We start from the raw sequence: 23220 nt of genomic DNA on the forward strand, positions 1-23220 counted from the left end.
AAACATGTGTTGTTATACCTACCGCATAGGCTTGTGTTTCCAACTTGCTCGCATGTCTGGTTTCCAATAGACCAGTCCAGTACCATAGGGAACTGAGTTACATTCCGTAGGTTCTTAAGATCTCTCAAAGCATCGAAGTCAAAAGTACCGTTTTCGGCGAGAAAGGCATATTTGCAAGGACTGAAGTCATACACAGAAGTCGTGTTCTGCAAACGAAATGAGCGAATTCGGAATCTGTTGCTATCCGACGGCACAGAGACGTCTGTACTGCAGCAACCTGCACCTTTACACCCTCCATTTGCCGCGGGTTGAGAGTCACATCCTGATATGCATCCAGTTGAGTAATTTTGGATTCCATAAGTGGTCAGATATGCGTAAGCGTTACAGCCTACTATAGTAAACTTGTTTTTGTTGGAGAGAGATACATTAGCCAGCCTGTAAAGGTAAAAATCCTCGTCACTCAAAGTTCCCTGGCTATCGTAGCAAGTGTAAGAAATATTGTTCATGGCGCGTAGTTCCCCGCTGTGAGAAATGCTGATGACCTCAAGATTAAGTCGAAAGAATAGCTTCTCTTTGTTACAGGTGAGATTGAAACTAGGATCGTCGGCATAGTAACAACCTTGAGAAATGCCAAAAGGGTACTCAATTGTGACGTTGCCACAACTAGTTTGGCAGTCGTTGCGAGGTTGCCCATCGACCAGCTGCGTATATGCAAGGTAGAAGCAAGTAGCCACCAAGATCAGTTTCTGCACCTTCATCTTCTTTAACTTTGTTTATCTTCCTTCAAACACCGGTGTTGAGATGTTCTCTTGACTTTTTTCGTTAACCCAACCTCTATACTTGTACTATTTAACTACAGACCAAGTCAATGTACAAACTCATTCAGCATCCATCCCCAAGTCTTCGTTTCTGTCATTCAGTTTTGGAGGACACAAAGACCAAGACGTTGGTGACTATCAGGGTCCATTGAATATTCATATGTATGGCTTCTGATCACAAAGATATGGTTTTTTTTCATATTCATATATATATAAAAATTAAACTAATCACAGGTTGACACATTCTAAAGTATTTTTCAAGTTGTCCAAAAAAAAAATAATTTCTTTCTCTTCCTATTTTTTCCTTTTTTTATCAAAAAATTAAACTAATCACAAGTTGGCACATATTCTAGAGTATTTTTCAAGTTGCCCCACAAAAAAAATAATTTCTTTCTCTTTCTATTTTTTTCCTAGTTTTATTATTATCTACATACTTTGGTAACAACTAGCAATCTCTTGTACTATATTATACGTTGTTTTCTGTTGAAAGTTCTAGTGTTACTTTGCTAGTATCACCTTTAGATACTATGAGTATTTAACTCTAAATTACTATGTTTTACCAATTACAAATTTATAATGAAGGAGATGTTCCGATTCCGATCCTAGATCTCCATGATGTCTTTATGTATTTCATGTGATTAGAGAGCTTTAACTCTATGATAACTATACAAATAGTGTTCATCCCATAACATTTAACATGGTGTCATAATTCTTTAATTCTAACTCTAGTAGATCGGAGTTACATAATTGACGTTATAAGTCAAGACGACCTTATCTTTATTCCACATGAGTCCTGCATGATTTATCTCTAGAGGAGAAGGTCGAGACAGAGAATTGGAGGGGCCGGACTTTAAAAGGCGAGGGAGGACCAGGATCATAAAGTGAAGTACTGTGTGACTGTGACATACCAGTGGACGGGCCGGACAACGAAAGAGACAGGGGAGACCAAAATGATGAAGTGAAGGCTCAAGTGCTCAACTGTTTGACTTCTCTTCAAAATGTTTTTGAAACATTGTCACGGACCTTGCATTTCCTCTCTTTAGCTCAAACATTTATGGATCGTCATCTCATAAGTAAAGTCAAACATTTAGGGAGAAAAGGTTTGCACGGAAATGCAAGGTCAGTGCAAAACTTTTCTCCCATTTTGAAACATTTGTTTATACGCCTGTGGTCCATGACAATGGCCGGAGCCTACCTTCCGCACTCGACATCATATCACCCTTTTATCGTGATTATAATCCATTCTTTCTTTCTCGAGTTGTTTTGTAACCATAATATGTCAATGACTTGAAACACAACCATGAACGACAAAACTCGACTATAGGTTGTTTCGAAGGCGCTTTATTAATTAGAAGAGGGTAACTGTTTACAGAGTGTGAGAATAAGAAAAAGCTAGGCTTACAAAAACAGTGAGCCTTGCGCCATGTACTGATCTTTTCCTATGTTAATTGATGATTTTAAAAACTAGCTCCTTTGAAAAAAAAAGAATGTTAAAATTTAGGTGGAGGATGATTGGTAGTTTGCAGGGTACTGATGCATAAATGTTCTTCATTGTCTTGATACTCTGATCTTTAACTGTTTAGGTGGACAAAAGAGGTGAGATGAAAAATGATATTATTTTTTTCATAAAAAAGAGACTTAACCGTGATTTTGACAGTGCATTGACTAATAAATATCAGCGACCAGCTTCCATGTGCATGCTTGCTACATTCTTGATGCTGTCATAGCCAGTGCTACTTGTATCGCCTTGCGCTGATAAGATTCCAACACCGACCAAGTTCTCAGTCTCCTCCCCAGGATACTGATCTGACCACTGATGTTTGCTTTTCGTGACTCTCAAGCCCTCAAGCTTTGCAGCTACTTCCGTCATCAGTGGCCTTTCTTCTCCCGTCACTCTTGTGCACTCCATAGCAACTCTGACAGCTTCCTCTATCTCCTTCCAGTTATTCTCGTTGATCAATTTCTCGTCAATAACCTCGTGCAACCTGTTCTCCTTCATGGCAGAAGAAATGTAATTCACCAGATGTTTTGACTGGAGTGGCCTTTCGAAGCACAATGCCTTTTGGCTTGAGAGAAGTTCCATGAGAACTACACCAAAGCTATAAACATCACTCTTTTCGTTCAGCAGACCAGTGTTGTAGTATTCCGGATCTAAGTAGCCTAGAGTGCCTTGCACCATTGTTGTGAGCTGCTCTTTATCCATCGGTATCAGCCTTGAAGCACCAAAGTCGGCTACCTTTGCAGTTAAGTTTTCATCCAAGAGAATGTTAGCCGTCTTGACGTCTCGGTGGATGATTGGAATAGAAGCAGAGGAGTGAAGATAAGCAAGGGTTCCAGCTATCTCCACTGCTATCCTCAGGCGTTGTTCCCATGTAAGAGAAGGACCAAACAAAGAACCGTGCAAGTGATCGAAAAGAGTGCCGCTGTTAATGAACTCATAGACAAGCAAGGGAACTTCAGTCTCTAGACAGCAGCCCAAGAGCTTGACCACGTTCCTATGGTTGATCTGTGAAAGAACTAGCACTTCGTTGATGAACTGCTCTACTTGGCTGTTGTCTCCAAGCCGAGCTTTCTTTATTGCGACTATGGAGTTGTCTGGTAATATCCCTTTGTAGACGGTTCCTTGTCCTCCCTGGCCCAGGATTCTGCTCTTGTCATAACCATCGGTTGATGTCTTCATGCCTTCTTCAGTAAAGATTTTTACATTAGCATTTGATATCCCTGGTCCTGAGAGTCTCTGTACTAACATGCCGCCACCATTTTGTTCGAAGAATTTTTGTCGGAGCTCAGCTGCCTTCCGGTGCTTCAGTCTCTGTTGTACATAGCTAACGACAAGCAATAGGGACAAGAAGCCGATGGTTATTCCTGGTCACATCACACATAGATGATTAGATCTTGGAAACAATAAGTGAGTGGAGCTATAAACATCGACTCTTTTTTTTTCAGGACTACACCAAAGCTATAAACATCACAGACACAGAGAGATGATAACATCTGAGAAACAATAAGTCGAGAGGGAAGCTTACCAAGAAGAATGGTAGCCCATGCAAAGTCTTTACGCTTGCAACTCATAGTGGTTGTATCTAAGCGATAACCAGATCGGCACTTACAATAGAAGCCTCCTACCGTGTTTCTACAGGTCCTGGGATCCGCACAGTTATGTTTATTGATAGTACACTCATTGATGTCTGGCAAAAGTAAAGAACAAAGAACGTGTAAGATGCTAAAAGTGATGTAGATGTAAACCGTTGAAAGAAGAGAGAAAGAAGTGTACCTTGGCAACCGTGTTCATTAGAAAGGTAAGGATTCCCTTCATAACCTTCTAAACATTTGCAGTTATACCCGGTTCCACGAGTAGAATTGAAACATATGCTGTTATTCGTACCGCATATGCTTCTGTTTCCAACTTGCTCGCATGTCTGGTTTCCAATAGACCAGTCCAGTACCAGGGGAAACTTGTTGACATTCCGTAGGTTCTTAAGATCTTCCGAAGCATTGAAGTGAAAAGTACCATTTTCCGTGAGAAAGGCGTATGTGCAAGGATTAAAGTCATACACCGAAGTGCTGCTCCCCAAACGAAATGGGCGAGTTCTGTATTTCCAGCTACCCAACGGCGCAGAGACGTCTGTACTGCAGCAACCTGCACCATTACACCCTCCATTTGCCGCAGGTGGAGAGTCACATGCTGAGATGCATCCAGTTGAGTAATTTTGGGGTCCAGTAGTGGTCAGATATGCGTAAGCGTTACAGCCTACTATAGTAAACTCGTTCTTGCGGGAGAGAGATAAATTACCCAGCGTGGTTGTGTGGTCACTGCCGTTAGTCAAATATCCTGTGCTATTGTAGCAAGCGTAGGAAACTTTTTTCCAGACGCGTAGCTCCCCGCTGGGAGATATGTTGATTACTTCAATGTTACCAAATAATAGCTCCTCTTTCTCATTACAGGTGAGATTGAAACTACGATCGTCTGCATAGTAACAACCTGGAGAAGTGCCAAAAGGATACTCAATTGTGACTTTTCCACAACTAGTTTGGCAGTCATTGCGAGGTTGCCCCTTGACCAGCTCTGTATACCCAAGGTAGAAGAAAACCGCCACCAAGAACACACCATGAACCTTCATCTTCTCCCTCTCTCTTTGCTCTCTAGATTTGTTTATCTTCCCCCCAAACTTCTGTGTTGAGATGTTCTCTCGACTTGTTTCATTGGCCCAACCTCTATACTATTATTTAACCATAGACCAAGTCAATGTACCAACTTATTTAGCATCCATCCCCAAGTCTTTGTTTCTGTCATTTAGTTTTGTAGGACACAAAGACCACGACGTTTGCGATTACCAGGAATATTCATAATGCTTCCTGATCACAACACGTACTCTATTATAGCATGTCCATTGGTAAGAAACCTACCAAAATATCTCATAGGCAAAAAAAAAACTAATAGTTTACTATAATTCTATATATCACTAGTTGAATTTTTGTTGGGTTTCTCAAATAAAAAATCATTTCTTTCTCTCTTCTTATTTTTTTCCTAGGTTTAACGTTATCTAATACTTTGCAAAAGAAAAACTAGCAATGGAATATCACATTTAGATACAATGAGTAATTAATTCAAAGTTAAATAACTCTAGCTACTATCTTATACCAATTACAAATTTATAATGAAGGATGCTCTGGTGATGTCTTTATGTATTTTTATGTGAGTATAGTTGGACCAGATAGCTTTTACATTATCATAATTATATCAAATAGTGTTCATCTAATAACATTTAATCATAATTCTTTTGTTATAATTCTAGTGAATCGGAGTTACATAATTCACGTTATAAGTCAAGACGACCTTTTTTTTTTGAACACGATTTCATTAATTCTTAAATACTCGGACTACAAATAAGAACAGAGTTTAAACAAACTCTGTGAACAAAAGACAATACAACATAAGCCATAGATGTAGAGAAACCTCTAAGATAGGATGACAGCGAATTCAGAGAAAAACTCGAATGCGTCGAAAAATCAAGCTTCACGGCAGTGCCAGAAACTTGAGAGATAGTCACTTTGAAGTGTGACGTTGATACCCAGTCCGCACCTCGGAATATAGTCGAAACAAATTCCGTTGCATCTTCAGGCTCTGAACAGACCGCTTCACAAGATAAACAAACGATTATAGACATGGGCATACACCTCCATTTAACGTTTGGAGGGAAAACACTCCTCAAAAAGGAGATGGGGGATAAGATGGATCGCTTCTCCGGAGAAAAGGACGCTAATAATGATACAGATGAAATTCCCGATGAGTCCACCGGTAAGTGAAAAGGTTGTAACTTCTTCGCAAACGAAAGATAAGTCAAGACGACCTTATCTTTATATATTCCATATGAGTCGTGCATGATCTTACCTTTAAAAGAGAAGGTCGAGACAGCTAATTGGAGGGCCGGACGTTAAAGACGAGGTAGACCAGGATGAAGCGAAGTACTGTGTGACTGTGACATACCAGTGGTCCACTGCCAGTGGAGGGGCCGGACAACGAAAGAGACGGGGGAGACCAAAATGATGAAGTGAAGTCTTTACTATTTGACTTTTCTTCAAAAAGAAAAGTCTCTACTGTTTGACTTGACTATGGGATGATGATCCCTAAATGTTTGGGCTTAGGAGAGGAAATGCAAGGCTTATTTAGGCCCAATTGTTTAATAAATAATTATTGGGAACATTTCTCTCATTTTGAAAAAAGTTGTATATGGCCGTAGGCCCGTAACAATGGCCGGAGCCTACCTTCCGCACTCGGTTATTTATTTATTTATTTGTTTGAGTTTATATTGGAGTTTGTATTGAAAAACCCAAGACTCGGTTAAACCTAAAATCATTATCTTTGCGACCAGGAGCGGGATGATAAGTAAACCCTAGAAACAAACAAGCACTAAACAAAGCTCATAGAGCAGTGACGACGCTGAAACTATGAGCCTATCTTCCACACTCGATCCTGAATCTCCCTACTATGTGGATCCAGATTATCAACCGGACGAAAATCTTCCTATATGGTTATACTCAACCAAGCCGAAGACAATTACTTCATCTGGAAGAACCATTTCCTTGAGTTTCTCGAAAGCAAGAACAAAACCGGGTTCTGTCACGGCACTGTCTGGACGCCGGAACCTTCCCCCCTGCTATATCAACCATGGAAAGTCTGCGACGCTAGGGTCAAGAGTTGGATGATGAACTCGGTGAGCGAAAACTTTCGAAACTACGTGCTTTTCGCGGAAACTGCGCACAAAGCATGGGAAGATCTCCGTGCAATATTCGTTCCGAACGTTGATCTGAGGATCTACCAGCTTCGTCAGAAAGTCGCGACGTTGAGGCAATACCGCGGTGACTCCTTACCGGTGTATTTTGGGAAACTGAGGAGAGTTTGGGAGGAGCTGTCGGAGTATGATCCTTTGCTGGTGAGAACAAAGGTAAAACAGAGAATTATTGAAATATAAAATAGCTAGGAGAGCTTTATTTAGGTGCATAAATAGAAAGGGAGAAGCTTTGTGTTTGTCACCAAGATAAGTAAGATTGCAAATGATTCATAAATGTGAAAGGAGAGGCTGCATTCAAAGCAACCAAAGTTACAATGATAGAGAGCTAACACTCAAATATATATGGAATCACTTGGTAAGAAACCCTAAACATATGGGCCTTTGGGTTTGAATATTGCATTGGGCTTGAACTCTCTAATAGCTGGAGTGTGCGTGTGGCGGTTGTAGGTGCGAGATTACTGAACGGGCCAAAGAGGCGAGAGACAAGGAGCAGCTTACCGCCTTTGTGATGGGTTTGGACAAGGATCTAAGCTATGTGACAACGCATATCATGCTCATGAATCCAAGTCCTTCTGTTGACCAAGCCTACGGTTTGGTTGCACGAGCAGAATCGGACAGGAAGAGGAGACGCTGAAGAACCTTGGAAGTAGGGAGGTGATCATCACACTATTTTATCTATTTTATTTTATTTTTTATGCTACTCTTCTTTAAATCGTGTTTCTTCCTTACTTGGTTTTGTAACCATAGTGGTATCTCAATGTCATATGGCTACCGGTTAGCATACAAGCTTGATTAAATGTTCTTGAATTTTCATGTTTAGTCTCTAGGTTTTATAATCTTTAGGAGGACAAAAGAGGAGATAACAAATAAAGAAATAACTTCATTTCTCACTAAAAGAAAAGAAAGAGACTTAGAGGTGATTTTGTTTTGGAATACCACTTAATTTCATTACAACTTCAACTTATTCGAATACAAAAGATAGAGGGATCCTCTTTAGTAGAAATCATAAACTACAACAACATAAGATAAAAGGGATAATTTTTCAAAGGAAGATGACAGCGAAAACAAGACGAATCTTGAATGCGTCAGATGACAAAGTCTGACAGCAGATAGATAGGACAGCCCTCACCTACTAGACTTCGATGTGATTTTGATAGAGTTTTGACTAATAAATATCAGCATCCAGCTTCGATGTGTGTAACCTTGATACATTCTTGATGCTATCATAGCCAATGGTACTACTACCCCCTTGCGCCGATATGATATGAACACCGACCAAGTGCTCAGTCTGCCCAGGGTACTGATCCGACCACTGATGTTTGTTTTTTGTGACTCTCAAGCCCTCAAGCTTTGCAGCTACCTCCGTCATCAGTGGCCTTTCCTCTCCCGTCACTCTTGTACACTCCATAGCAACTCTGGCAGCTTCCTCGATCTCCTTCCAGTTATCCTCGTCGATTACTTTCTTGTCAATAACCTCGTGCAACCTGTTCTCCTTCATGGCAGAAACAATGTAACTCACCAGATGTTTTGGCTGCAGTGGCCTTTCGAAGCACAATGCCTTTTGGCCTGTGAGAAGTTCCATGAGAACTACTCCGAAGCTATAAACATCACTCTTTTCATTCAACAACCCTGTGTTGTAGTATTCGGGGTCTAAGTAGCCTGGAGTGCCTTGTACCATTGTTGTGAGCTGCTCTTTATCCATTGGTATTAGTCTCGAAGCACCAAAGTCAGCTACCTTTGCAGTTAAGTTTTCATCCAAGAGAATATTAGCAGTCTTGACATCTCGGTGGATGATTGGAATAGAAGCAGAAGAGTGAAGATATGCAAGAGTTCCAGCTATTTCCACGGCTATCCTCAGGCGTTGTTCCCATGTAAGGGAAGGACCAAACAAGAAACCATGCAAGTGATCGGAAAGGGTGCCACTGTTAATGAACTCATAGATAAGCAAGGGAACTTCAGTCTCTAGACAGCAGCCTAAGAGTTTGACCACGTTTCGATGGTTGATTTGTGAAAGCACAAGCACTTCGTTGATGAACTGCTCTACTTGGCTGCTGTCTCCTCCAAGCCGAGCTTTCTTTATTGCAATTACCGAGTCGTCGGGCAATATCCCTTTGTAGACAGTTCCTTGGCCTCCCTGGCCCAGGATTCTGCTTTCTTCATACCCATTTGTCGCCTCCTTCATGCTTTCATCGGTAAAGATTTGTATATTAGCATTTGATGTCCCTGGTCGTGAGAGTCTCCGTACTAATATGCCACCACCATTTTGTTGGAAGAATTTTTGTTGGAGCTCAGTCATCTTCCGGTGCTTCCTTTTCTGTTTCACACAGCTGCTAACAAGAAGAATGGACAAGAAGCCGATGGTTGTTCCTAAATCACATTATCACAAATAGAAAAGAAAGAATCGAAAACAAGTGAGTGGAGCTATAAACATCGCTCTTAACGTTCAGGACTACCTCAAAGCTATAAACATCATAGACACACACACACAGATGATGACATCTGGTTAACTATAAGTCCAGAGGGAAGCTTACCAAGAAGAATGGTAGCCCATTCATAGTCTTTATGCTTGCAACTCATAGTGGTTGTATCCAAGCGGTAACCAGACTGGCACTTACAATAAAAGCCTCCGACCTTGTTTCTACAGGTGCTGGGATCCGAGCAGTTATGTTTATTGATAGTACTATTAGTAGTACACTCATTGACGTCTGGCATAAGTAAAGAAGAGAATCAGAGATGTATCAGGAAAACAATGAACTCTCAAAAGAAAAAAAAAGATAAAAACAATTTGAAGGGTACCTTGGCAACCATGTTTGTTTGAAAGGTAAGGATTCCCTTCATAACCATCTAAACATTTGCAGTTATACCCGGTTCCACGTGTAGAATTGAAACATGTGCTGTTCTTCATACCGCATATGCTTCTGTTTCCAACTTGCTCGCAATTCTGGTTTCCAATAGACCAGTCCAGTACGAGAGGGAAGTCGGTTACATTCCGTAGATTCTTAAGATCTCCCACACCTTCGAAGTGAAAAGTACCAATTTCGGCCAGAAAGGCATATGTGCAAGGATTAAAATCATGCACAGAAGTCATGTTCTCCAAACGAGATGGGTAAATTTCGAATGAATCATAGCTGTCAGACGGAACAGAGACATCTGTCCTGCAGCAACCTGCACCATTACAGTCTCCTCCATTTACTGTCGATGGAGAGTTACATGTTGACACGCATCCAGTTGAGTAATTTTGCTGTCCAATAGTGGTCAGAAGTGCTAAAGCGTTACAGCCTACTACATTAAACTTGTTTTTTTGGGAGAGAGATAAACTACCCAGCGTGTAGGAATAGGAAGACTTAACACTCAAATCTCCTTGCTTATCATAGCAAGCATAGGAAATCTTATCCATGACGCGCAGCTCCCCACTGTGAGAAATGTTGATGACATCAATCCCACCAAATAATAGCTTCCCTGTCTCTTTACAGGTGAGATGGAAATTGGGATCGCCGGCATAGTAACAACCAGGAGAAGTGCCAAAAGGGTACTCAACTGTGACATTTCCACATCTAGTTTGGCAATCCTTGCGAGGTTGCCCATTGACCGGCTCCGTATATGCGATGTAGAAGAAAATAGCCACCAAGACCAGACTCTGCACCTTCTTCATCTTCCACCTTCTCTTTGTCTCTCTAAATTTGTTTCTCTATGAGCCACATCTATACGGTTGTTTAAACTATATACCAAGTCAATGTACCAACTCATTTAATTAGCATCCTAGCCTCTTTTGTTTCTGTACTCATTTATTAGTTTTGTAAGACACAAAGACCACGACGTTGATGATTACCAGGTATATTTCATTCGTACAAACATATCTCCATGACGTATTTTCATGTGTTTAGAGTTGGATTATGTGGCTTTTACTTTTATGGTAACTTATATCAATAATGTTTTCCCATAATTATATAACATGGTATCATGATATAATTCAAGTGGATCAATAATAGGTTATAAGTCATGTCATGATCCTATCTTTGGAGGAGCTATCGAGACAGACCATTGGCGGGGGAGGACAACGTAAAAGACAAAGGAGACATGACACTGAAGTGTACTGTGAAGTCAGTGAGTGCCATTGGAGGGGCCAGGGGAGACCGAAATGATGAAATAATTGTTACTATTGCCCTGACAATGGAGCCTACCTTCCGCACTCAGACCCCAAAATCACCCTAATATCTACATTCCTTTCTTTCTTTTCTTTCTTGAGTTGTCTTTTAACCACAATGGTAATGCAGTGACATGCCATGAAACCACAACAATGAGCGGAAGAACGCTAAAGTTTAGCGTCTAGCATACAATTTCAGGGGAATTATGAACATTAGTACTGATGTTTTTAGCAGTTCGCATACAAATTGAAATGTAAAACAAATAGATAGCTTGTTCAGTAGGACACACACAGAGACCACGACGTTGATGATTACCAGGTATATTTCATTCGTACAAACATATCTCCATGACGTATTTTCATGTGTTTAGAGTTGGATTATTTGGCTTTTACTTTTGTGGTAACTTATATCAATAATTTTATCCCATAATTATAATTCTAGTGGATCAATAATAGGTTTCAAGTCATGTCATGATCTTAGCTTTGGAGGAGAGATCGAGACAGACCATTGGCGGGGAGGACAACGTAAAAGACAAAGGAGACATGACACTGAAGTGTTCTGTGAAGCCTGTGAGTGCCGTTGGAGGGGCCAGGCCCAGGGGAGACCGAAATAATGAAATTTTTTGTTACTATGCCCCTGACAAGGGAGCCTACCTTCCGCACTCAGACCCCAAATAATCAACCCTATTATTTACATCCCTTTCTTTCTTGAGTTGTCTTGTAACCACAGTGGTAATGCAATGACATGACGTGAAATCACAATAATGAGCGAAAGAACTCAAGTTTAGCATACAAATTCAGGGGAATTATGAAACATTAGTACTGATGTTTCTAGCGGTTTGCAATACAAATAGATAGCTTGTTCAAATCGTATGGGGTTTCCTAGTGTCCTTTTTTTTGTAAAATTATATTCATCCAAAAAAACTTGTTTACGATCAGATGCAACTTCAATCTAATGTGGAATCAAAAGATGTTCTGATGTAGTAAAAAAACAGGCGCAATGTTTTAGTGTGACTTCTGCAGGGACGCGTCTTGTACCATTGCTGGATTCCATCAATGTGCTTGTGGATACCAGGCCATTATCAGTGATTGTAATCTGTTTCTCACATTCTTGTCTATCATCTTGATGATTAGCTCTGCTGGTCTTGGGTTTTCTGCCCTGCTTCCCTGCAGTTTCTTTCTCTCCATATATGATAGAGAGCAGCTTGGAACGTGTATCTGAAGAGGAACGGCTTTGTTCTTGTGAGAGTGGTTGAGTAAGTAATCTCCAGGTTTCTTTCTTTATTCAATAAGAGTGTTGCGTCATAATGATACCTGACACTAGTGTCGTCCATCGTCCAAATAGCCGATGAATATTCGCAAGCAAAGAATAAATGAGAGCGGCTTTCCTCTGTTTTGACGCAGAGAAGACATTCTGAACTGTGATTGGGATTCCAGTTTTTGATCCTGTACCCTGCATGAGTCTGTTGCAGGTGACCAACCGGACAATGAATGAGTATTTAGCATGTGAGAGAACCAGACACCTCCTTCTCCTAGTGTGTCCATTAGTAAGTTAATTTGTTGAATATAAAAAAAAAAAATATATTGTTGAATATTTTACATTGGTGTCTCTTGTTTATGATCATTTTGTAAATTTTATTGGCCAGATATAAAGAGATTAGTTAAATATACGATGCATAATCTGAATGTTTGTCAGACTCTATAGCTCTAGAAGACAGAGTGAGAGATAGGGAGAGTACTACAAAGATTGCAGAAGAAGAATGATAACATAATAGATTATGCATTTGTCTACTCACCAGAAATATAATCAGGAAAGTTACATTATACACGAGCACAAGAAATATGTTGATCAATCACTAAGAAAATAAAGGAATATCTTTTGGCTACTATTAACACATGATTGTTCTCGGAAACCCAGTTGCTTCTCAAATGACATAAAGTAATGAGTCATTACCACCACGACTCTCCAAGAAGGCTATACTCAGACAGCAGATGAGTATGTTACATTGTGAATTCAAGTCTCATTATTATTTGATCACTTGTTCCTTATCAAGTTCTACAGTTTTTTCCTTCATCATTGGTGTTGGAATAATATAAACCTAATGGACCGAGTAAAAAAATGAATTAAGTGATATGAAATTTCTGTAAAAGAATGGTTTTGAGAGCTTTGACCTACTATGCAGCTTGGTTACTGTAACTTTCAACCATGGAAGTCATCCTGGTTGAAGCATCTTTGGAGAAGGAGTCATCCTAGGCTGTATCAAATGCAGCTTCCTTTTTGACTATTGTTGCGCCATTCTACCATTGACAGTAAGACTTTACAGGTATGATGAGTACCAACTCACTCTTTGTTATGAGGAAAAGATAAAAAAAAAAAAAAAACAAAAACAAATATTGGTTCTACATTTGTAAAGATTGTGGAGTCACTTTTGCACGTTTGCTTGGGGATATAAGTACGCCAAACGAGGAGGAGATGCTGGAACAAAAGGAGAGACTCGAATGAGAACAACAATCCATGGTTTTCAAATAAAAAAAATGAAATATTTGTTACATTCCAAAAATTGGATTAAGATGTCAGACAGAGATAATAATACATCAGAACGATGAAGAAAGTGACCAAGTGGTGCTTAATACTAAACAATCCTTTCTCACTACATTCTCAACCTTCATCACTGCATGCACCCACAATGATCTTTCACATCAAAGTCTCGAGATCATTTCAATCAAAACCAAAGCTTACAATAACACAAAACTAGTGTCCTCATTTTAGCGAAGCGGTATATACCAATCAAGAAAAAAAACAAAGCTCTTTCTATTATAATTCAACACCCAACTCCCTTTGTTTCAACTCCAATCCCATCCTATCATTCTCAAGTTTCATCCTCTCATTCTCCATCCTCATTCTCTCGAGTTCTTGATCTCTTTTCTTACTAAACCTCTCCCACCTGAACCTCTGTTTCTCCAACTCCAGCAACTCAACTTGGATCTGAAGCTTCTGCTCTTCCAACTCCAGAGTCCTAGACTCAATCCACTGCTTCTGAACAGAAGCTGACCTCACACTCTCAGCCACACCTTGAGGAAACGGCATTTGATGAGCCAAAGTGACCTTACTGCATTCCAGAGAATTCACATGGCCCTGATGGTCACCATCTTCATGGCTATGGCTCTGTCTCCCCTTCTTCAAAGGACCACCACCACCACCTCCATAATGAACAACCCTACAATCCCCACGGTCAACATCATCATCATGCTCATCATGATCCTCATCATCAATATCCTCAACCTGATGATTCTCATGATCATCTCTGCTTCTAAGCGCCAACTGTAACGAACGCTGCAAAGCAAGGTCATGAGGCAAATGCAACCTATTCCCATTATGGTAAGAACACATCTCTTCGTAGAACAACTGCTTAGAACTCATGATTTTCCTAACATCATCCTTCTCCTTATCATTCAAGAACCCAATAGAATCCAAAAGCTTAGGATTCTCCACAACCTGACATGAGGTCCCCCTCCCAAGCATATCGTTAAGCTTCTTATACCGTTTATTCAAATCATTAAACTTATCCTCACACTGCTGAGGCGAAACGTGATACCCTCTCTCAGACATGACTTTGGAAACAGACTTCCACTTGCCCTTTTTCTGCAAAGCAGCAAACTTTCTCCTACTCCCACCATCCATACACGAATCATCACCTATATAAGACACAGCGGTTATCAACAGCTTCACCATCTTATCAGTCCACTTCACTCGCTGCCAAGGAGACCCTTTAGCTGACTTGTTGTTGTGACCATCACCACCACTTTCTTCGTTAAAACTCGGTTCTTCATCATCATCACTCTCTCTTTCACCTTTATGATGATGATCACAGGTTTGTCCTGTAACCATGGTAAAGGGAAGACCTTGGAGATGCTGCTGGTTCATGGAATCTGGATGATGAACTCTCATATCGAATCCTCCGAAGGAGGACGCTCCACCTCCTTGAGTAAGCTTCCCATCCATTACTCCCTCCACACACCCACAACCGCAAATCGCGTCCTACGAGAGAAAAAGTCATCAGTGAATGGGAAAGTATAAACCTTTTTATCACATGAGTGCCAAATCTCAAGTGATTGTGCAGAAAGGTCGAGACTTTAGTTGTGGAAACGAGCGTAGAGCAGATCGGGATGAAGATTACTAAAGCGGCGAATGTGAGAGAATGAGTAAAAGGAGAAAGGAAGTTAAACTTACAGTCAAAAGTTTGGAACTTGCTTCGTCTTCTCCGGAGAGCTTCTCTCTCTCTAGGTGGATGCCAAAAAGCTCTTATTTTGTGTGAAACTTTGTTTTCTTTTCAAGTCCAAACTTCTCGGAAATTTATTATTTTAGCCCCACTATTTCTTTTTTTTTTATGTTTGTTAACTACTCCACTATTTCTTTATTTATTATAATTATAAATTTTACTTTATTGAAATGACAAAGTGATACCTTGTGATTGGACTTGAATTTTGTATGGTTGAGTAGTCCACTATCATGGCTCATCATTAATGATTGGTGGAATTGTTTTTTTTTTTCTTTCAATCTTCTCAATTATTTGAATGAACGCACAAACTGTCTTTGATACACTGATCCTAATTGATTGTTGGACAGAAATATTATTCCATGATACCCAGTTGCACATAAACAATTATTTTTAATTTTTTATAAATCTAATCGATAAATAAAATAGTCCCTATAAGATTCTAACTAAATCCTATTGGGTTATAGGTTTTTTTTAAATATATGAAAGCCAGTTCAAAAGGAAAAAAGGAATCTAACCTTTTTAAAAAGAAAACGACATATGTTTTTCCTCAAATTTTAAACAGTGTCAGTGGGGGATCTGACGTTGATTTGACAAATAGAGTGATATAAACTGAGGCGGCCGAGAAGGTTTCTTTTCTAATCTGATACGAGGACTGAGAAAAACTAAAAAATATTATTTTCTTATCCATTCAAAACTTTCATAGAGAGAAAAAGAGGAAAACGCTTGTGGAGGAAGCCTCGATGTCCGGCGGCGTGTCTTGGCGCGTTCCGGCTTCGGTGGCTCCGTCCTTTGTCAGTCCAGGTTAGCTTGCGTACTGTCTGCTTCGATCTGTCGCACTCTCCATTATACTTGAGGATCTGGGTTAGGGTTTTGCTCCGGGAAGAGCTCCGCTTGAGGAGAGCTTTGAACGGCGGCAGCTCCTCTCTCTCTGGATTCGCAGTGAAGATGTAGAACAGCATTTCGCTGAGACAGATGGCTTTTGGGTTCAGTTGTTTATCCGGGAGGTGGAGGCTCTGATGGCTCCACCGTCGTCGATCAAGCTTCCGGGGAGGTGAAGGTTTCTACAGCCTCATTGCTGCCGGCTTTGTCTTCGAGACGTGAAGGATCTCCTCGCCTTGCGTCTTCGGCTTTTGTTCCCTTAATTCTGTTTTAGGGTTTAGTTTATTATGGTCTCGTGGTGTTGATTGAGATTCGGTGGGTGAGGTCTCATAGTAGGAAGAGGAAAGCTCTTCGGTGGATGATAGTGTTGTTCTTTCCGATGGTCTTTGCTCTGGTGTGTGTGTGCTCGAACGGTGACGGATGAATCTCGCACTAGCGATTGATGCTCTTCGATAAAGTAAATACCCGAGTTAAAGGTGACGGTGACGGCAACGATGACAAGAGAAGGTTTTCAAAGGTTACGATCTTCGGGTTTTGAATGTTCAGTAGATGGCCGGTATGGTTTGGGAGGAGCTCTCGGATAGGCGATGACGCTCTCCGTGCAAGATCGCTGGTGCGGTGCCGTGCAGGTTAGGACGGTTCTGTCGGGATGAGAAAAGAAGAAGATGAACGACACGTGTTTAGGGCAGTGTCGGTGCCGGTTCTGAATAGTTTAACGTTCGGTTTCTTATGGTTTGAATAAACTGGTGTTGGTTTAACTTGATTTGTTTTTGTGTTACATGTTGTTTGGGCCGGGATGTATGGTCTTTTATCATGTAATTGGGCTTAGCCCGTATTTTATATATAAATTTCAATTTGGAAAAAAAAAAAGATGTTACTCTTTTTAATTTATACATGAAATAAGTTGGAAATTGTGTATGATCTTTAACCATTTTGTATATAAATTTTGTTTGGAACCTAACTTAAGACTATTAAATATTGTTTATAATTCAACTCGGCACATGATTAGAAGAAACTAAATGTATTTTTCTTTCAAAAGTTGGAAGGAGGAGAGTTACTTGTATCATAATCACTAATCACCAACACGCTTAGAATCATATGGAGACATGCAAAGAGAGGAATCCTCTCAGAGGATATAGTGAGTATGCGATTGAGATGACTACTAAAACCTTCTTTTTTATGAATATAAAATTTATTCAACCAAAAACATTGTTTAATCAAATGCATCTGTTTTAAAAAAAAATTATTATCAAAATAATTGTAGTTATAATATAGTAATAACATTGTTTATTGCAGGTTTGGTCTAAAGAATACATCTTAGAAAATATAACTTTCATAGGTTAATGGAGTATTCTTTTAACCATGTCAAGTAAAGAAAACATTTGGTAAATCACTTCGCAAATAAAATATATGGGATATTACTATTATTTTTTATAAACAAAAACATGATTTTTTATTGGGACAAAATATATTTTTGAAACCTTTAAAAAAATCAAAAATAATATATTTACTTTACCGAAAGAATTATCAAAAATAGTTAATGTAAATCCATGAAATTTACATAAAATCTTTAAAAAAATTATGATAAAAATCTGAAAATCAGAGCATAATTATTTTAAAATCCACATAATTAATATTACCGAATTTAAAAAGCTACAAAAATAAATTCAAAATTTTTTTTTATTTTTTTTTATTAATGGAAAAAGTCAAACAAATAAACAGCTAAAAGAGGTGAAACGTTGTCGTTTTAAACCATTTAACCTAACCACCACACGCTTCCTCACCTTATAAAAACGCGACAAACCAATATGCCTTGGAAAACCTAAACTCTGCAAACGTGTCTGCAACGAACGAACGACCGACTTTACTCATTCTCCGACAAACACAAGTCCTAAATACTATTCGGAGACTTGTTTTGCTGTTTCCTTAAATCTTCCCTTGTTTGTTTTTGCATAATATGAAGCGAAACCGATCAGAGAAAAAGGTAATTTTCTTCTTCTATATTATATATATCCATCTCTCTGTCTCGCTCTGATTGATTGTGATTCAAGTAGCTGTTGAAAATCTTATACTTAATTGTTAAATCACAGACTATATTCACCTTTGAGTTTTATCAATGGATCGGGAGAACACGAGCGCGTGTGGTGGTGACGAAAATCACCCCTTTGCCTTGTCCTCCAAGGGAAGTGAAAACCCTAATAAAGTTGTGATCACTGGAAAGAAGAAGAAGGGAAAGAAAGTTTGTAAACCGCATAAGGAGGAGAAGGATGATCACGAGATTGCTTTTTCCGGGGAAGATAAGTTGAAATCTAAGAATGTGGGGTTTGCAAGCTTTGATCTGCTTGGTGTAGAGGATGATGATATTAGTGCTGAAGTATGTGATGAGCTAATACTTGGGAGACAAGTTACCGAAGAAACTAATACTAAGAGTGAGGATGCTGGAGGAACCTCTAGGAGTAAGAAAAAGAAAAATAAGAGTGGAAAGACTGCACATGAAGAAGAGGATTTGGACAAGATTCTTGCAGAACTCGGGATCACTCCTGTTTCACCAGCACAACCTGAGCTAGTTGCACCTGCAGATGGCTCAAAGGATGAAGGAGAAGAAGAGACAGTCCTGTCAGTTTCAGCGAAGAAAAGGAAAAAGAAGAAGGATAAGGACAAGGACAAGAAAGTATCTGCTTCTTCTATGGAGGAGGCTAAGGAGGAGCCATCACAGCACCAGAAGAAAGTTCCTAAACACGTTCTAGAGATGCAAGAGATGGTTGCGCGGAGAAAGGAAGCAGAGGAGATGAAGAAGAAGGAAGAGGAAGAGAAGTTTAGGAAAGAGGAAGAGGAGCGACGCATGCAGGAAGAGCGAGAAAGAGAAGCCGAAGAGATTAAACAGAAGAGAAAGATGAGGGCTAAGGAGAAGCTGCAGAAGAAGAAGCAAGAGGGAGGGATTCTAACAGAAAAGCAGAAGAGGGACAAGGCTTTCAAGAACAAGATATTGTCTGATGCTGGTATGCTTCTTGCTTCAGATAAGAACAGTGATTCCTCAAAGCGTCCTGTTTATGGCAACAAAAGAAAACCAGCTCGCGGAAAAGCAAACGACTCTGCTTCAGAAGTAGTACCTACTTTGCATGAAGGAGATTCAACTGAGCTGGATAAGAAACAAGAAGCTGGTGATGAGGAGGATGATTGGGAAGCAAAAAGTGATGATTCTGTTGATATAATGGGTGATTATGATGATGATGGTGAAGATGTACCTTGGCTTGTGGTTAAGAAAGAGATCAAAGAAACTGCTTCAAAGGCCCATTGTTCAGGTGAGGATAACTAAACACTAGTTTCTTTGTCCCTTTTGTCTTTTTATAATCTAATATTCATTAGGTTTCAATGCAGGTCCTGTCACTGATACACTAGCATTGAAGGCTGGAGTTTCATGCAGGCCACAAAAATCTATACCTAATGTGGATGATGCTACTAGGCCAAAAGATGCTAATGTCTCAGTAGTTAATGAAGTTGTTGAAGAAAGTCTTCGCTCTCCCATTTGCTGCATCATGGGCCATGTTGATACTGGCAAAACTAAGCTCTTGGACTGCATCAGAGGAACAAATGTTCAGGAAGGAGAAGCGGGAGGTATCACTCAGCAGATTGGTGCAACTTACTTCCCTGCGGAAAACATCCGTGAGAGGACCAAGGAGTTAAAACCTGACGCAAAACTCAAGGTGCCAGGTCTATTGGTTATCGATACACCTGGACACGAGTCATTCTCGAATCTAAGGTCAAGGGGTTCAAACCTGTGCGACATTGCAATTCTAGTGGTTGACATAATGCATGGTCTAGAGCCACAAACCATAGAGTCTCTTAATCTGTTGAGAAAGAGGAACACAGAGTTCATTGTTGCCTTGAATAAGGTGAGACGTGGTTTGATTTTTCTGTATTGTTTGTTACTTGATGTGTGGTAATCTAAAACATATATAACTTTTCAGATTGATAGGCTATATGGGTGGAAAACAAGCAAGAACGCTCCTATAGAGAAGGCTTTGGCGCTGCAATCGAAAGATGTGGTTATTGAATTTAACATGAGGCTCACTCATGTAAGTTATGAACGTCTTATAGGTTTGATGTAACGCTTTATTGTGGATAAATATGTGCATACATATGTTATAAACTATATTGTTTCATTGGTGTTACAGGTTATAACCCAGTTCAAGGAACAAGGACTCAACACTGAGATTTATTACAAGAACAGAGAAATGGGAGATACTATCAGTATTGTGCCTACTAGTGCTATTAGGTATGAAAACTTTTTTATAGTTCAACATTGAGGTTAATTAGGTCAACCTTGGAAACTAATGGATTGGTTTTGAATAATGATATTTTCAGTGGGGAAGGGATTCCAGATCTGTTGCTATATTTGGTTATGTGGTCTCAGAAAACAATGGTTGAGAAACTTACATTTGTTGACAAAGTGCAGGTTTGTATCTTTTCTCTCTAGGTAACGTATTAGATTCTGCAGTATTATACAGCATTCTTATCTTTTCTTGAAATGGTTGAACAGTGTACCGTCCTTGAGGTCAAAGTTATTCCAGGTCATGGCACAACAATTGATGTTGTTTTGGTCAACGGGGTACTCCATGAAGGTGATCAAATCGTTGCTTGTGGGTCACAGGTATGTTTAAACTTCACCTAAACAGGTCGTATGCCAAGTATATCAGTAAAGCTGGATTTTTTTTTCCTATTATTTAGGGACCAATTGTAACAACTGTTAGATCATTATTGACTCCTCATCCTATGAAAGAGCTACGTGTGAAGGTACTTTTAGATATAACATTCCTTAACTTTCTTTTACTGTTATTCCTAGTGAGACATGGTTTGTGCTAATGAGCTTCAATTTTCAGGGTACATATCTGCATCATAGAGAAGTAAAGGCTGCGCAATGTATCAAGATTACTGCACAGGTGATGATTATCTCTTACATAACACCATAGTCTTAACTCTTAATCAATAGCATGCACTGTTCAATATCCTTTGAAACTTTGAGCACGTTCTGAACCAATACTTCCCACATTTTGTTATTTATAAAAGGGACTTGAACACGCCGTAGCTGGTACTTCCTTACATGTGATTGGACCTGATGTGGACGTGGAAGAAGCCAAGAAAACAGCCATGGAAGATATGAAGTCAATAATGAGCTGGGTTGACAAAAGCGGTGAAGGAGTTTACGTACAAGCTTCAACACTAGGATCTCTGGAAGCATTGCTAGAATTCTTGAAGTCACCGGATGTGAAAATACCCGTCAGTGGTATTGGCCTAGGACCTGTGCATAAGAAGGATATCATGAAGGCCGGAGTAATGCTAGAGAAGAAGAAAGAGTATGCAACGATTCTTGCTTTTGACGTGAAGATAACTACAGAGGCTCGCGAACTAGCTGACAACATGGGAGTCAAGATCTTCTGCGCTGATATTATCTATCATCTGTTCGATCAGTTCAAGGGATATGTCAAGGATGTCAGAGATGAAGAAAGGAAAGAAACAGCAGCTGAAGTAGTGTTTCCATGTGTACTTAAGATTTTACCAGACCATGTCTTCAAAAGAGGAGACCCAATCATCCTTGGAGTCGAAGTCATCGATGGTATACTCAAGGTATATGCTATGTTCTCATCAGGATATCTCTATGTACACATACATTTCCTCTTAACTAGTTCTAATTAACGATGGTGTTTCACGGTTTAGGTTGGTACCCCCATGTGCTTTCTAAAAGAGATTGAGAAGTCGAGAGTGTTTGTGGATCTTGGTCGCGTTGCATCTATTCATAAAGACAAGAAGCCACTTGAAGACGCCAAGAAAGGACAACAGGTTGCTATCAAAGTATGAGAACAACATCCCTTTCTTCTCTTCACCACTTACCCTTTTATCTTCACCACTTACCCTTTTATCTTCACCATCTTTTGTAAAAAAATTTTTTTTAAAAAACAATGTTTGTTTTATATCAGATCATTGCCTCTAACCCTGGAGAAGAGAAAACGTTTGGAGAGGACTTTGGTATAGAAGACGAGCTTGTCAGTCATATTTCGAGGCGATCCATCGACATACTCAAAACACTCTACAGGGTAAGTTTGACAAGAGTCTCTTGTTCTCCAGGCTTTTGTAGAAAATGTTGTTTTTAAAATTAACTGTGTTTTAGTCATAACTCAAAACTGAAACCCTAAAGCCTCCTGATTGCAGAATGAGTTGAAGGACGAGTTTAAGCTTGTTAAGAAACTTAAAACGCTGTTCAAGATACAATAGGTTCTTCTTGCCCTCTGATCATAGAGATTACAGTGAAGATTTGTGGGAGATTTGAGAGGGACATGTTGGTTTCCTTTGTTTTGAAGTCTTTATTTCTTTTCGGTTTTGATATTATAGACTTATTTTCTAAATGTCCCTAGACATTTTATGCAATTAATTAACTATAATCATTGTGTAACAATGTTAAGTAAACTAAAAAGATTTATTTACCTATTTTGACATCAAAAAAAAAGTGAGGACAGAACATAATTCGAGTTCTCTGTATTGCTTTTGCTTATGATAACCTGAATTATGTTTGTTTAGTATATACATATGTTTCTAATTGCCACATTTTCCATTTACCTTTTCATGAGGATGTGTGGGTTTACAGGCAATCTAGCAGGTTTACGTTTACAAATCAAAATAACGCATATGAGATTATAGAACACGACATATGGTTCCACTAGTATCATTGATTTTTCATGACGAGTTGTTTTGTGGTCGAAGACGATAAAACTCTTATGTCATGGATCTGTGGTGTTGATATCTTTTTCTTT

The 23220-nt window shown here is 39.5% G+C and overlaps 5 protein-coding genes and 1 pseudogene across 6 annotated transcripts; 2 read left to right on the forward strand and 4 right to left on the reverse strand.

The window, feature by feature from the left end:
* Positions 1 to 22: 22 nt before the first annotated feature.
* LOC130502466 (wall-associated receptor kinase 5-like) lies at positions 23 to 758 on the reverse strand (the record flags this gene model as incomplete). The annotated part of the gene is made up of 1 exon (XM_056997262.1): positions 23 to 758. A coding segment is annotated over exon 1 (736 nt), but the record flags the coding sequence as incomplete, so codon positions are not given.
* Positions 759 to 2330: 1572 nt separating this feature from the next.
* On the reverse strand, positions 2331 to 5013 carry LOC108820584 (wall-associated receptor kinase 5). The gene is made up of 3 exons (XM_018593552.2): positions 4093 to 5013; positions 3845 to 4006; positions 2331 to 3683 (listed from the first exon to the last, which is right to left on the reverse strand). Exons 1-3 carry the CDS (start codon positions 4937 to 4939, stop codon positions 2494 to 2496), a joined length of 2199 nt encoding a protein of 732 aa, XP_018449054.1. The 5' UTR covers positions 4940 to 5013; the 3' UTR covers positions 2331 to 2493.
* A 1668-nt stretch (positions 5014 to 6681) lies between these two features.
* LOC108821495 (uncharacterized) lies at positions 6682 to 7771 on the forward strand (annotated as a pseudogene).
* A 272-nt stretch (positions 7772 to 8043) lies between these two features.
* On the reverse strand, positions 8044 to 11019 carry LOC130502467 (wall-associated receptor kinase 1-like). The gene is made up of 3 exons (XM_056997263.1): positions 9908 to 11019; positions 9643 to 9816; positions 8044 to 9478 (listed from the first exon to the last, which is right to left on the reverse strand). Exons 1-3 carry the CDS (start codon positions 10761 to 10763, stop codon positions 8277 to 8279), a joined length of 2232 nt encoding a protein of 743 aa, XP_056853243.1. The 5' UTR covers positions 10764 to 11019; the 3' UTR covers positions 8044 to 8276.
* A 2736-nt stretch (positions 11020 to 13755) lies between these two features.
* Positions 13756 to 15630, reverse strand: LOC130502465 (uncharacterized). Its single transcript, XM_056997261.1, has 2 exons — positions 15487 to 15630; positions 13756 to 15294 (listed from the first exon to the last, which is right to left on the reverse strand). The coding sequence occupies exon 2, from the start codon at positions 15256 to 15258 to the stop codon at positions 14071 to 14073; it is 1188 nt and encodes a 395-aa protein (XP_056853241.1). The 5' UTR covers positions 15259 to 15294; positions 15487 to 15630; the 3' UTR covers positions 13756 to 14070.
* A 2587-nt stretch (positions 15631 to 18217) lies between these two features.
* On the forward strand, positions 18218 to 22928 carry LOC130502468 (eukaryotic translation initiation factor 5B-like). 2 transcript variants are annotated; one of them, XM_056997264.1, is made up of 13 exons: positions 18218 to 18398; positions 18505 to 19716; positions 19781 to 20307; positions 20383 to 20490; positions 20590 to 20690; positions 20780 to 20870; positions 20955 to 21065; positions 21143 to 21208; positions 21295 to 21354; positions 21482 to 22039; positions 22130 to 22264; positions 22390 to 22506; positions 22622 to 22928. In XM_056997264.1, exons 2-13 carry the CDS (start codon positions 18531 to 18533, stop codon positions 22682 to 22684), a joined length of 3123 nt encoding a protein of 1040 aa, XP_056853244.1. In that variant the 5' UTR covers positions 18218 to 18398; positions 18505 to 18530; the 3' UTR covers positions 22685 to 22928. The 2 variants fall into 2 exon arrangements, with proteins under 2 accessions (XP_056853244.1, XP_056853245.1); XM_056997265.1 differs by having other exon boundaries at positions 19793 to 20307; positions 22622 to 22927.
* Positions 22929 to 23220: the final 292 nt, after the last annotated feature.

The sequence above is a fragment of the Raphanus sativus genome, unplaced genomic scaffold (genome assembly GCF_000801105.2).
Source record: "Raphanus sativus cultivar WK10039 unplaced genomic scaffold, ASM80110v3 Scaffold0576, whole genome shotgun sequence".
Lineage (NCBI taxonomy): Eukaryota > Viridiplantae > Streptophyta > Magnoliopsida > Brassicales > Brassicaceae > Raphanus > Raphanus sativus.

Excerpts from the sequence above, each read along its gene's own strand:
- LOC108820584 (XM_018593552.2), bottom strand. The coding sequence starts at position 4,939 with ATGAAGGTTCATGGTGTGTTCTTGGTGGCGGTTTTCTTCTACCTTGGG. Across the intron at positions 4,007-4,092 it reads TAATGAACACGGTTGCCAAG|ACATCAATGAGTGTACTATC; the intron begins GTACACTTCTTT and ends TACTTTTGCCAG. Across the intron at positions 3,684-3,844 it reads ATGGGCTACCATTCTTCTTG|GAATAACCATCGGCTTCTTG; the intron begins GTAAGCTTCCCT and ends TGATGTGACCAG.
- LOC130502467 (XM_056997263.1), bottom strand. The coding sequence starts at position 10,763 with ATGAAGAAGGTGCAGAGTCTGGTCTTGGTGGCTATTTTCTTCTACATC. Across the intron at positions 9,817-9,907 it reads AAACAAACATGGTTGCCAAG|ACGTCAATGAGTGTACTACT; the intron begins GTACCCTTCAAA and ends TACTTATGCCAG. Across the intron at positions 9,479-9,642 it reads ATGGGCTACCATTCTTCTTG|GAACAACCATCGGCTTCTTG; the intron begins GTAAGCTTCCCT and ends AATGTGATTTAG.
- LOC130502465 (XM_056997261.1), bottom strand. The coding sequence starts at position 15,258 with ATGGATGGGAAGCTTACTCAAGGAGGTGGAGCGTCCTCCTTCGGAGGA.
- LOC130502468 (XM_056997264.1), top strand. The coding sequence starts at position 18,531 with ATGGATCGGGAGAACACGAGCGCGTGTGGTGGTGACGAAAATCACCCC. Across the intron at positions 20,491-20,589 it reads TTAACATGAGGCTCACTCAT|GTTATAACCCAGTTCAAGGA; the intron begins GTAAGTTATGAA and ends TTGGTGTTACAG. Across the intron at positions 21,066-21,142 it reads TCGTTGCTTGTGGGTCACAG|GGACCAATTGTAACAACTGT; the intron begins GTATGTTTAAAC and ends CCTATTATTTAG.